General features: G+C 43.8%; 1 protein-coding gene across 1 annotated transcript; it reads left to right on the forward strand.

Annotated features, from left to right (window-relative positions):
- Window positions 1–23: 23 nt before the first annotated feature.
- BEST4 (bestrophin 4) lies at window positions 24–14679 on the forward strand. The gene is made up of 10 exons (XM_075616176.1): window positions 24–49; window positions 2468–2627; window positions 4220–4314; window positions 6694–6927; window positions 8173–8327; window positions 9888–9965; window positions 10734–10886; window positions 12010–12090; window positions 12466–12620; window positions 12946–14679. The coding sequence occupies exons 2-10, from the start codon at window positions 2476–2478 to the stop codon at window positions 13376–13378; spliced, it is 1536 nt and encodes a 511-aa protein (XP_075472291.1). The 5' UTR covers window positions 24–49; window positions 2468–2475; the 3' UTR covers window positions 13379–14679.
- Window positions 14680–14700: the final 21 nt, after the last annotated feature.

Below are 14700 nucleotides of genomic sequence, written 5' to 3' on the forward strand. Positions count from 1 at the left end.
CACCCAGTGGGCTGGTTCTTTTTCCCTAGGTTGTTCCCTACAGACACAGGTAAGAGCCTCTTAATATAAGGCTGCCTTTGCATGTGTGTGCATGTGTGTGCATGTGTGTGCATGTGTGTGCATGTGTGTGCATGTGTGTCTGCGCGTGTGCGTGTGTACATGTGTGCGCCTGTGTATGTGCGCACGTGTGCATGTGTGCGCATGTGCATGTGTGATGTAGTTAGTGTGGAGTCCCAATCCCTCTAAAATGCCCCCTTTTGTGGGAAAACATTATGTTAATTTTATAGTTTGTGCAATCAAAGAAAAGTGCTATATTTATTTTGCAGATTGTCCACTTTTAGATAATTTCATTTTTAAAAAGAGGCCGGTACCCTGAGCATAAGCCTAATATCTGAGTGATATCGGCAGTTAATAACCCTACTCCTGAATGCCCAACTTATCACTATAGATAGAGAAAGAAGATCCTTCCTTTCAGTTTTAGGGACGAGAGAGCTTCGGTTTTTTTTTTTATAGTTTTTTTTATTGGGTTTATCAGCATCAAACAACAACATTACAACACTACAATACAGAAAACACACAATAAGAAACACAGAAAATATACTTTCACACAAAATAATTTTTGGTATTGCTCATCATACTTATAATTTAAAAATTCAACACATTAACACAAATAATAATAATAATTTAAAAAAAAAACAGATAATAGCATTTTCAAAGATTAACATCAAGGCTCTCACCACACAGCCTCCTAACAGAATCTGGCATAAGACTCCCCATTCACCATCTCCCCCATCAACAATATACCATCATATTTCCTCAAGGGCGAAATTATCTGTGACCCATCGCAATCAAGAGAGGGACAGAGAGCTTTGTATGGTGTCATAATGTCCGCTGCCTCTGTTTGGCTCCCGGGCCCTCTGCTTGTTGATAATTTTCACATGGAATCAGCTATTGAATTGTTCGTGTCACAATGTAACCCTTTGCCTGTCCCCATAACATCTCATACAGGTAGGCAAAAAGTATTTTCCTGTTGAACCCTGTTAACTAAACTGCATTACCAACTCCCTTCATCTATTTACGGGGTCAACTTAGTAACGTCTCCCAGTTGCAAAACGTGGCCAAAACGAGCAAAAAAACAGGACCAGATTTATCAATGAAAATGAATCTTACTGAAAGCGAGCGGCATTTGTCCTTTAATAACTCTAGCGCACTGATTTTGTCCCAGTTTTGCAGACTGGTAAATAACCCTTCGAGGGCCTGGATTCACTATATGTCGATATATGAACAAATACGCGTTATCGTTGTTTAACACTCGGCCTATTCAGCAAAATCATATCACCAGCGAGGAAAGCTTTATACTGTGGCAATATGTCAGTGTTATCTTTAATGCTGGGTGTGCAAGTGAGTAATACACGCTAAATGACTTTTTTTCACACGACATTCACTAAACTCTGAGACCTGCAGACATCGATCTGTCCCCCAAAAAATATTGCCGGTTTTTATCATCTACCCCAGGCTGGTGTTAGGCCAATTGGACCTATGTATATACTGGCCACTATATCCATAGGAAATATAAGACCAGCCAACCTACAATTGTGATACAAATACATCATATTAACATTGTAGAACATATGAATATATTAAACCCTTAGTCCTTCGCCAGATAAACATGGTCAACCCACTTGGGTTTCTAAATGTTCAATTTATCCCCATATGGATGCTAAGGTTTTGTGTTTATTGGTAGGTTGTATGTTATATATTCGCCCATTTGGTACCTGAAGGCATTCCTTACCTTAGCAATGCATTGCTATTCTCAGGAATGATAGGGGTTAAAGGATTGTCAGCCATTGGGTTTTTGTATGACATCCTATTACATACCCCTTGGGAGGAAAAGTGTGATATCTCCCAACCCCTTAATAATTGCATCAGCAGTGCGTAATAATGCTGATTTCTATAAGTTATGGCATATTTGTATCGCTAGGGCTGTGCAGCGCCAACTTAATATCTCGACCAATTTATGGATAAATCATTCTTAGTAAATACGGTGGTCAGTCTAAGTAATATCAGCGCGATCTTATTTCTTAGTAACGCCACATTTTTGCGCAGTTATATCGACTTCTAGTGAATCTAGCCCAATACGTTGAACGTTTTAATGTGACAGGTTGTTGGCAAATACATTGTGCGCGTCTGAAGGAACCGTTAATGTTTAATGAAAATAAACGTGCTGCTTTTACTTTCTATTACAATGTGCTGAGGAATATGTCGATGGTTTCCAAACAAGTAACCATAGTCATAATATTAAGTATACTCAGCACTCTGCATGTGATGTAGAGAGGTTGATGTCCTTGTATAAGGCTGTTGGGATTGGTTGATATTTCATGGTCCATGTAACGACAACCAAACTCCTGTAGTGCACCATGGGGTGAGATAGTTACATGTCCTGTTGTTCTGGTTCTGTCCATGTCAGGAGTCATAATGACCATCTCCTACACCCTGAAAGTGGCCAATGCCCGATTTGGGGGGTTCTCCAAGCTGCTCTTCCGATGGAAAGGGAGCATCTATAAATTGCTGTACATGGAGTTCATCGCCTTCGTGTCTCTGTACGCCATGCTGAGCGTGACCTACAGGTGAGCTGCACCGTCTCACGTGACCTTTCGCAAATGCCGAGCACATCGGCCAGCTGATAGTGTTTCATCCCTGCATTTATTCCTCTTCCTGGGTATGGTAATCTCCCTTCAGGGGAAATATGTGCATTTAACAAGCCGTGCAGTACTCAACTGGAGTCGCCGTTTAGTCAATAAGGCCCCAATGATCTTTATTCTTTTTTTATACACTTTTAACTGCATAGTACTATTGCAGGGGTGGACAACTCCAGTCCTCAAAGGTAACCAACAGGTCAGGTTTTCAGGATATCCCTGCTTCAGCACAGGTAGTTCAATCAGTGGCTCATTCATTTTTATTGAGCCACCTGTGCTGAAGCAGGGATATCCTGGAAACCTGACCAGTTGGTGGCCCTTGAGGACGGGAGTTGGTTACCCCAGTATTAGTGGGTACTGAATACTACCCTTGGCTATTTATAAAGCAAGAGTACCACTATGTTTTTACTTAGAAATATACAGTTCCACTTTCTCAGAAAGACTCTCCCCCTTTTCTGTTTTTGTAGCATAAATATTGTAACAATCTTTCCACAATATGGATACAGGAGCTTCGCCCCAATGTTAATACCCTTATTTTTTACTTGGACACAGTATCACTACTTTCTTTTAAGAGACACTGTAGTATCTTCTTTGGGAAACCTTCTCAATACACCATACAATGCCTTCTCCAGCAGTCCCAACTAAGGTCCATATGTGCTACAGGACGTGCTATTCCATGTGACGGCCGCTGCCCCCGGAAGAAACCTTAAGTTTATTGAAGATAATAGGCCACAGGGTGTAATCCAGAGCTGGAAAGTATCTTATGAAATAGCACCGCTTAGTAAATATGGACCCAGATGTTTCATGTGTACCCTTGCCTTTGCTTTAGTCTTACTCAGGGGGGCGCAAACCTACGCCGGAGACAAGGTAAATGACTTACAGAGGCCTTACGCGCTCCCCTGGCATTTCATTTAAATGTTGTGGGGAGAGCACAGGGCCTCTGTAAGTGTTGCGTGCTCCCCACTTTGTACGCCCCTGGTCTAACTCACTGAGGGGCAGACTCACCGAAGCGCTGCTACAGGCCAGTGCAGCCGATTCGGCGTTAACTACTTTTGAAGTAAATGGGAGTTAACGCCGGATCGGGATGGCTAAGGCTGGGTCCCCGCTAGCGCTGAGCTCGCTGAGCGGGCGGCGCTTGGCGAGGTGACTTGTATATATATATATATATATATACATATATATGCAAATCTCCGCTCACGAGATGTGCACGCGTATGCGCGGACGCTCACCGGCGCTCGGCGCTTAAACACATTTTTAAACTTCCTAGCCCGCTCAGCTTCCCCTGCAGCGTCCCTTGCGCCCCTCCCCCTCTCTAGCGAGCGCTTGCGAAAATTTAAAGCACACCCGGCGCTCATGCTTGGAGAGCTCTCCAAGCATGAGCGCGCTCAGCGCCCGCGGGGACAAAGCCTAACCCGTACCAGCGCTTGATGAACCTGTGTCTCATGTAACATTCACACCGTTCCACTGCCCCACTCACATCTCCGTGGCTATACCTATTAATGAAATGATATTCATGCTTACAGGTGCCTGCTAAAAGAGGAGCAGAAGCGGCTGTTTGAGAAAGTGACTCTGCACTGTAACCGTTACACGGACCTGATCCCCATTACATTTGTGCTGGGTAAATCCCCCTGCGTTTAATACATTATTATCTGCTGGGTGGGCCTGAAAAGTGGTCACATTTAGCCATACTCCTGTAAGAAATTCAGTAATCTGGTATGAAGACAAAATGCCAAGCATACGGTATGATATTGTCTGATTTGCAACTGTTCTTCCTTTAATACATATTATATCGCACATATGATATTATGGGATATGTAATGGTGGTTAATTAATATCTTTTATTGATTCAGTCACATTAGGAAGTATTTGGAGTTATAATAGGAAGGTTATACAGCTGTCTTGAGATGTCTGGGGAAAAGCAAAGTGAGAGGCAGACAGTTACTGGTGAAATGCTGGTTTTCTGAACGAGGGAGGCCCTGCGGGTGACATTTGAGGGACAATAGACAACTGTGGTTAGAGCTGATGCAATTTTAAGAAACTATAGCATTAGGTTGGATCAATAAGAAGTTCTGAGATCTTTCCAGAAGACGTGCCATATTTGGTTATTCTCTTGTATGGAGTGTGGGCAGTTCCTTATCAGATATGACATCAGTTTCAAGCTGTAGGACCTTATCTGGTAATAGAATTAATGGAAGGAAGGGCTGACTAAGGGTTATTATCTGGATAAATATCCAGCAGGGAGTAGCTAGTGGAACACAGACGGATTACACCAGAAGGTTGTTAAAGGGATTACACTGAGATGAAGGAATCAGGTTTAACATAATTATACTAAGATCGAATACAAGTATTCCACTCAGGGACAGAATATTATGCGACCATCTTTGAGGATATTATGACTTATTTGAACGTCACTGCCATTTTGTACTATTTTTCTATGTATTTATTTTCAAAATAAACGTTTCTTTTTATGTGCTAAGACCAGAATGCTGAGTACTGTTATGCTGGGGTAATCGATCGAGACTGAAGGATATTTTACAGCTCTGAAAATGAGGCTTTTGCAGTGAATATACAGTGCAACTTTACCTGCTCACACTTTCTGATGCCGTGTCAATAAGTGGCAATGTGGATTGCAAACAACACTAATAAGAGAATTTCAGCACGTGCAGTACTGCCAAATTGGACAGGCTAAGCCAGTAAAACAGAAATTCTTATTTATTGCAATTGCTGCCAAAATGATTAAAAAAAAAGTCCATCAAACCATATGTAAAGTTCTACATAAGTCAAAAAAGAGAGATGTTCTCAGGTGTGCCAATAGAGCATATAACAGACGACAGAGAAGCCCAGTGCTACATTAAAAATGACAAAAATACACAGTAAAATACTTATATATTCTCTTGAAAAAGGGTTATTTAGTTTAACCCTTTGGCCAAAGCGTTGTAAGCCTGTGAGCCACGACAAGGCAGACACCCGTTCGCAAGTCCTAACACTACCAGATAAAATACTAATATACCTCTATTAGGATTAAAATTCTCATTTACCTCTATTAGGAGGGAGAAAGCTATTGAGCGTGGCAAATGCATTGGGCTTCTCTGTCGTCTGTCGTCTGTTGTATACATATGCCACGCTCAGTAGCTCTCCTTTTTTACACTTATATACATATATATTTTGTGGGGGCCTCAGGGGTTCCCAAAAAGAGCTCGCTGGGGTTTTGTGTGTTTTGTTAATTTAATTCAGCTGTCTCAGCTGTTGGGGGTTGGTGGCTCCCCTTCCCAGGTTTTAAGCCCACCCCTCCCTACTTCCCAAGTGAGTAGGTCCTTTCATTCTACTGGATACAGATCCAATGTGGTCTTTCTCCCTCCTAATAGAGGTAAATGAGAATTTTAGTCCTAATAGAGGTATATTAGTATTTTATTTAGTAGTGTTAGGACTTGCGAACAGGTGTCTGCCTTGTCGTGGCTCGCAAGCTTACAACGCTTTTTGGCCAAAGGGTTAAACTAAATGACCCTTTTTCAAGAGAATATATAAGTATTTTACTGTGTATTTCTGTCATGTTGGATGTAGCATTGGGCTTCTCTGTCGTCTGTTGTATACATATGCCACGCTCAATAGCTCTCCTTTTTTACACTTATATACATATATATTTTGTGGGGGCCTCAGGGGTTCCCAAAAAAGAGCTCGCTGGGGTTGTGCCAATAGAGCATGTCTGGCACTACTGGGATAATGATCTATATCAGAGGAGGCCAACTCCAGTCCTCAAGGGCCACCACCAGCTCAGCTTTTCAGGATATACCTGCTTCAGCACAGGTGGCTCAATCAGTCTCTGCTTCAGCATAGATGGCTCAATGTCATTTACAGCAATTGATTGAGCCACCCGTGCTGAAGCAGGGATATCCTTAAAACCTGACCTGTTGGGGGCTCTTGAGGACTGGAGTTGGCCGCCCCTGATCTATACCCTAGTATATGACGCTGCTTGTGACACGTTGTGCTCCACCCGCAGGTTTCTACGTCACTCTCATTGTGAACCGTTGGTGGGCTCAGTACACCAACATCCCTCTACCTGACCAGCTGATGTGTGTGGTGTCCAGCAATGTCCATGGTGGGGATGAGAGAGGCCGTATGCTCCGGCGCACACTGATCCGTTACGCTAACCTGTCATCAGTACTCATCCTAAGGTCCGTCAGCACCCGCGTGCTGAAGCGGTTCCCAACTATGGATCACATAGTGGAAGCAGGTGCAGTAGTGTTAGAGACAGGTGTTTCATTGCCCTTCAAATGTAACCTGCTAGGAGCAACACGCTACCGCTGGGGTGGCCGACTCCCATCCTTAATGGCCACCAACAGGTTAGGTTTTAAGGATATCCCTGCTCCAGCACAAGTGGCTCAATCAGCCCCTGCTTCAGCACAGGTGGCTCAATCAGTCCTTGTTTCAGCAGAGATGGCTCAATCAGTGGCTCAATCTTTGACTGAGCCACCTGTGCTAAAGCAGGGATATCCTGAAAACCTGACCTGTTGGTGGCCCTTGAGGACTGGACTTGGTCACCTCTGTGATAGGGGTTTCTGCCGAACTCCAGAAACAATGTCACACCGATTAGTTCTCAGAAATTTCTTGAACATAATTCAGGCAATAAAAATCTTTATCTATGTTTCTACAGACATCAGGCATGTGAAAGTACGTACTCTCTAGTTCCTCAGCCACTGTGAGATACGGGAACTTACACGCCAGTGAGCCCCTTTACATCTGCAATTTATTATTCGCAAATAACATTTGATCAATAAAACACTTGTATTTCTGGATTTATTTTGATACCCCTACATATAAATAAAACAGAAGTGGTGATAACACACCTAGCAAAGGAATGGAAGCAGGCTCACTGTCTTTCTAAAGGTGCAGCCCTCTCCTTGATAAAGGCAATCTATTTGCCGAAACGTTGGACCTTTGGTGGCACAATAATCTGCACCTTTAGTAAGACCGTGTGCCTGCTTCCATTCCTTTGCTCGACTACCTCTGGGATGTCTGGACCTCCCTGGATACAGCGCACCGGCAGATAAGTACCCCCCTCCAGCACCTACCAGCGGTGTGCATGTGCTTCTACATCTGACGATAACACGCCTAGAACACGCTGACCACTTATGAAGTCAGTCATTGATCTTCAAGTTGCTAGTAATTAGCTGAATGTTCCGAGCTTCAACCAATGGGAGACAGGCAGTGAAGCTCGACACACACATGGAAAAAAGAAGTTCAATAGCTATAGCTGGTTTATAACTAGGTGCCGGACATCAAATACATAATCAGTACATGCTAAATGGGTCACACTGACATCATTTGATATATGGTTACATATAGTTTTTTTTTTGTTTACGTAATGGGGGTAGAGATTTAAAATAGATAGTGAAGACATGCAACAGTGAGCTACTCCAGTTCTGAGGAACTCCTCGTTCACCTGGACTCTTCCCTGTGTTTCTGGCTTCTGGTGCAGGGTTCATGACCCGCGAGGAGCTGAAGAAGTACGAGTCTCTCGCTTCGGACTTCAACAAGTACTGGATCCCCTGCGTGTGGTTCACCAACCTGGCAGCACAGGCGCGGAGAGACGGGCGTGTGCGAGATGACGTGGCCCTGAAACTTCTTATCGACGTAGGTTGCGTACGGGTCTGTGCATAGACATGTAGCAGAATCCCAGCGTGATGACGTCTGTTATTACATGAGAGGGACATTCTAAGGCCTGGTCCCCGCTGGCTACTGCAGCGCCCGCCCAATGAGGGAGAACCTGCCGGGTGACATCATGGCCGCGCCCCCATCACTCCCCCGCCACTCCCCCCCGGTCTCTCTTCCTGCGAGACCCCAGTACCTCCGCTGCACGCGCGCCCGCGAGACTGGCGGCGCGTGCAGCCGATTCCCTGGTCTGCAGTGAGCTGCAGGAAGAGAAACCGGGGGGGCGTAGCGGGGGAGTGACGAGGACGCGGCCATGACGTCACCCGGCAGGTTCGCCCTCATTGGCTGAACTGCCGGGGGCGTGGCTTAGCGCTCCGTCACGAGCCCTGTTCTCAATTCTATTGAGAGCAGGAGCAACTCTCGCCACAGCGCTGCGGCCCCCCCCTCGCAGCGGGCCTGGCGCCATTGAGGGGAGGGCTCTCGTCCCTGCAGCGTCCGCCACAGCGGGGACCAGGCCTAACGCTGGAGTTCTGCTTCTGTAAGATGATATGCAGAACATCTCACGCTCACCGCCACAGCGTGGGATTCAGAACCTGCCTTTCTTTTCAGCAGAAAGCTGTTTCACCCGCACCTCCTAGCAGCCAAACTGGGACAAAAACCCGTGCAACCGAGTGGCACCATATTTAACAAACAAAATACTATAGTTGCTTCCAAGGGGATTCCTTTTCGTTGATAAATAAGGTGCTGTTTTTGCACTGTGTGCCCGAGGTTTGCAGCTGGAATAAGTAAATGGTCATACAGCACTGCCCTGCTTTTTTTTATCAAGCGTGCGAAGGAAAAGAAAGTCTGCTTTCATGCACATCAATATCTCATTGTCATTTTCTGCCTCTCAAATGTCAACATCTTGTTACTGCAGCAATCCGCACTAATCAAATCCAAAGTGGGACCGGACGTGTGTTTTCCTTTTCATTTGACGCTGCTGTTGCCACTGCTTTGGTTTTGTTTTCTGTATTTGTGCGCCATTCTCCATTGCATTGCAATCGCTACCAAATATTGTGCCAGGGATGGCTTAAGAAGGTTCCCAGGCCATACAAGTCAAACTAAAGGGAGATGATTATACTGTATGTAGGGAAGGCTGCTTTAGGGAACTGAGCCCTGAGGGCTTTCTGAAAGAGAAGTGGTAAAACAGAATTGTTTTACAATTTGATTATAGGGCCCGTGATTTATTGATACGTGACACTTTTACAAATCAGTTATTCCACGTTTTCTAGGCTTCACTTCTTATCGTTTTTGGATCTTTTTTCGCACCCTGTGTGGCAGCGAAGCCACAGCCCCAGTGTGTGAATGAGCGCACGTCCCCAAAGTGGTGAACAGATGAGTGTGTCCTGGAAGTAAAGTTAGTGTTTGACATGGGGCAAGGTCTTTCTGTAGAAAGTGGAAAAGGTTTCACTACACCCCCTTTAGGATCCCCCCCGCCCAGCATACAACTGGGTTAGCAGAGTTCTGCTAGGTTTTCTTATCACTCTGTTTTCCTCTAAACAGGAGCTGAATAAGTATCGTGCAAAGTGCAGCATGCTGTTCCATTATGACTGGATCAGTGTCCCGCTGGTATATACACAGGTCAGTGCAGTACAGCTGATGCATGCCCTATTTCTGTTTATTTTGTAAAGCGCTGTGTACACTGATGGCTATATACAAACAATATATACATATTTCTACATGGCACAACATTAGCAGGGTTAGTCTACATGTGATTAGCATTCATTTTGAAGTTAAATGATCTAATAACCAGTGGTTGACAAATCACCAAAAAATCTACTCGCCACACAAAAAAATCTACTCGCCACCTAGTACCAAACGTGTGCTGCTTGGGCCAATATTTACTCGCCCGGGGGTTAAATCCACTCGCCCAGGGCGAGCAAATGTATAGGTTTGTCGAACACTGCTAATAACTATGTTTTTCTAAACAATATGAATGCAGAATATTTTTTTCAGCAATCAATGTGATTTAAAAAAAGAAAACAAAGGCTGATTAATATTTCTGACCACAGCAATAATTGCTACAACATATTTCCCTCAGATTAGGAGCACCCATCACTACAACAGCATGACTAATATGTTATTTGTTGTTACATTTAAAGTGATTTTAAAAAAAGAGACATTTTGCAAGGAAAGGAACATTGAGATATACACGTCATATTCAAGTATCTAAGATCACATCATGTGTAAGTGGCCAAGAGAGATTGTATACAGTAGTGAGAACATTTGCAACCCACACATTTGCACTTTTAAGCAGGACTCCGTCTTTAAAAATGAATCCCGCATGCGCAGTCCCTGGAATGTGGAACAAACTGATTGTCTCCGCCCCCTGCGTTCTCCTCACCACAGGTGGTCACCATCGCGGTGTATTCATTCTTTGCTTTCTGCCTGATTGGACGACAGTTCCTGGACCCTGAGCAGGGATACACTGGACAGGATTTGGACATGTACGTCCCTGTTTTCACACTGTTGCAGTTCTTCTTTTACTCTGGCTGGCTGAAGGTTAGTTGTATATTATATTTAAGTTATATCGAGCATTTGGACACCTCTTTAGATATCGTAACAAGATTTTGCATGGCGGCTCCTGAGATCGAGGAGCAGGTTTTTGTTGATGTTTCGATATAATTGGGACTTTTGAAAACTGCAGATTTTAACCAAATTCAGCAGGATTGTAATTGTATTGTATTTATATAGGTTTCATGGTCTTGGAGCTATGCGTCTGACAGAGACACATTGGCTCTTTTATTACCATACATATATAAAGTTATACACAGACAGATACACATACTGTACATATATATTCAATTGAATTTTTTTTGTTAAACTGTAGTTAAGGCTTGTAAGCAAATCCTTCAAAAGTCTGGAAATGTCAAAGTTAAGGTGACACACAACCTTAACTCCCCCCCCCCATGCTTTGCTGATGTCATTATACATGACATCATATACGACATGACATACGACATGATCCCATCACATCAGAGAATGGAATCTCACTGAACTTGGCTTGCCCACACCTCATCGAGATCAGAGCAATAGACTTAACAATGAAATGATGAGAGAAACAAGCTTCAAAGCAGCTCAGTGGTAAAACCTATGTAATAACCAATAAACCATTATTAAAGATCAAGTAAAATGTACATTTATATATTTAAAAAAATGACTGCTTTAAATTGAAATGCCACCAAAAAAAAAGGGCAAACAATTGTCCGAGACACCCAAGCTGCAAAGAGAGAAGCCTGGTCTGGAGCTGCTTTTGCATATGGTCAACTTTATGTTAAATGCTCCAGATTGGGAACAAATTTGTATGTCTTTGCACCAGATGGTAAAACCAACAATAATGTTTATCCAAGAGTATTAGAATAAAAATACATAAAAAGTGTTTCATTAGGAAACTAAAAATGTAATTATATATTTAAAATTCACAGTATTTTTTCATTTCTTAGAATTCCCGAGCAACACTGGGTACTTTCAGCTAATCTTATCTATAATATAATTGGAAGGTTAAATCTGTTTATCTTTCTGAAATGTAAAGTAAGAGAATTTTGCGTATGTTATATAAATGACCAGTGCACAAGTAAACTGAAGGTTAGAGGAAGTAGCCATTACCTGCAGCTTTCCATTGCAGGTGGCTGAGCAAATCATTAATCCTTTTGGGGAGGACGATGATGACTTTGAAACGAACAGATTGATAGATCGGAACCTGCAGGTGAGAGCTGGCTGTGACGCTCAGGAACGTCTCATCAACCTGCGGAGCTTGCAGAAAGAAAACTGAATCTGCTATGGGTTTTGGAATTGAAACGTATTGTGTATACAGTATGCAACATGGCTAATTTGCACGAACGCAGTGTTTGAGCTGGTCTTCAACCAGATTGTCCAACTTCAGAGATGTGGACTATAAGGACTGGAAAGTTAACTCCTTCTGGGCATAGTACTGTAGATTCCTCTGAGGAAGTGTCCATGTGAATGAAAACTGAACTTAGCCTCTTTGGCGGTCAGAAATAAGTGGTTATCCTGGGCTGCATCCTCTAAAATCTCAGCCTCTTGTCCTAACTGCCCGATGGGCCATGCCTTCTTTCCTCAGGTGTCCCTCTTGGCTGTGGACGACATGTATCAGAACCTGCCCATTTTGGGGAAGGACAAGTACTGGGACGAGCAGAGTGCAATGCCCCCTTACACCTTGGCCACAGCAGCCGAGACACTGAAGCCATCATTCATGGGCTCTGCCTTCGATATGCGGTAAGGAAGCTGCCCTATGACTTCTGCCATGGAGAGCATACACCATAACTTTTAGTTTCACTGATCATTTTTATTAAAATATTTTTTCGGGGTACAAAACACCAAAATTGCACCAGTTTTGGTTCTTGAAGGTTTAATTTCTCCGGTGGGGGTTGACCTAAACTCCAAAGTCCTTGGAGCCTATCTCCATACAAGATTCAGGCAGTGTTTGGTATGGTGATACAATGTCAAGAACTTGACTAGACTGGGAACATTCTGATTTCTAAAATATTAAGTGAACATTATGGGATGTAACTTTGTAACAAATAGCTCCTTTACATTTCAGCTTTGTAGGGGATTCAGAGCAGTGCCAGCAAGTGGCTGTCACCCCCAACACCCCCAGGGCTCGTACCCCGATGCTCAGCCGCTTTCTCTCCTCTGCCCCCTCACCCGCCATCAGCATGAAGAACTTGATGGGACGTGGGGTGCGAGGTAACCACTTGGTCCGCTTCCGAGGTGATGGTTACCCCTCCCCCAACCCCAACTCCCGCCTTAGCGATCAGGACCCTGACTCCGTGGGCCGGATTGAGGAAGAGGAGACAACAGAGGACGAGAAGGAGAGCACAGCCACCCCCAGAGCCGTCCACAGAGTACACCGCAAGTTAGAGGCCTCAGAGCAACAGAGGAAAAGGGAGCAGCCCAAGCTGTCCCCTCTGCTCATCACCGTTGATGAACCATCTGACGACAGTCTGAACCATGACCAAGCAGAAGAGTGCTAGCGACTGGGCCCTCATCTCAACCCTGCCAAATAGATACATGAAATAAGGGTGCAACCAACATGCAGAGGCGCTTGGATGTAGCTGCATTAAAAAAAAAGACAGCTTCCTCTTCTATTTTATTAAGGGACAAGGGGTGGGCCAGTGGCTATAGCATCAGCTTTATAACTGGGAGGAACCAAGCAACAGATCCTTGTGATCTTGGGACAGTCACTACCTCCCAGATACAGTGTATGGCCAGGATTTATTGTGCCTGCAGATTCTACATACTAGCACTACACACAAATAAATGACATTGTTTTAAAGCTAGCACTGGCGGAAGCTGTAATTTTAATATACGGCCTGTGGAAGCCATTATAGGACCAAGTCCAGCACAACACTCTTTTTTGCCATTGTATTTTTTGGGGGGGATGTCACCAACATGAGTGCTTTATAAACGTTATATAGGCGGTCCGCTATTATCTGCCAGAATAACATTATGGAAACTGGGTCAGATTGTGAAAGCGTCAAAGCAAATCCCATGTTAATGGTGACAGCGAGCAGCAGATTGTGATGCGTCAGATAACCCGTTCATCATAAAGCAAAATGATAGATGTTGAGGACCACCTATACACGAGTTTGAGGACCACCTATACAAGAGTTTGAGAAGTGGTCTCTTTACCGGTGTGGCTCCAATAAGATGTATTACAACACGTGCAATGCCCGGTGCTGTATTGGACAAAACAAGACAGATTACAAAAAAAGTTATTTAATGAGAATATCAAGCATTAAAAATGGTTTCCAGTTCTCCTAAACTAGTGTTATAGCAAGTAAGTTGTAAATGTAGTATAATTTACCACAAACAGTGGTAAATTATACTAAATACCACTAACAAAATGACAGCCCTTTCATGCAAGCATGGCAACGGAGTTCTTATTTCTTCTAGCGAGAACCCTCATGTCTCATCACTCGTCTAAACTAAAGATCCGGCAACACAGAACATTGCGGTGAGTAAATACATGTGATAAACTCAGCACTGTACTCATGATAAAGTACACACATCACAGACCGGTCCCCCAAACCTGCCTCACCCTACATTGTGCTTCTACTGCAGCCAGGACTGTGGGTGATTATGTGTGAATGCACTCATAAGCATCGTCATTACACCCATAAAGAAACACCAGATGTGCAGCCCAGCACCAACACTGTATTTTTTGTGTAATCATTATACCCTAACCCTGTTATTCATGTACTGTGTAATCATACATGCTTTGGCAATACAGAAATGTTCTTGCGTCATGCCAATAAAGCTTATTTGATTTGTATTTCCAAGGAACAGGCGCTTT

This window comes from Ascaphus truei, chromosome 10 (assembly GCF_040206685.1).
Source record: "Ascaphus truei isolate aAscTru1 chromosome 10, aAscTru1.hap1, whole genome shotgun sequence".
Taxonomy (NCBI): Eukaryota; Metazoa; Chordata; class Amphibia; order Anura; family Ascaphidae; genus Ascaphus; species Ascaphus truei.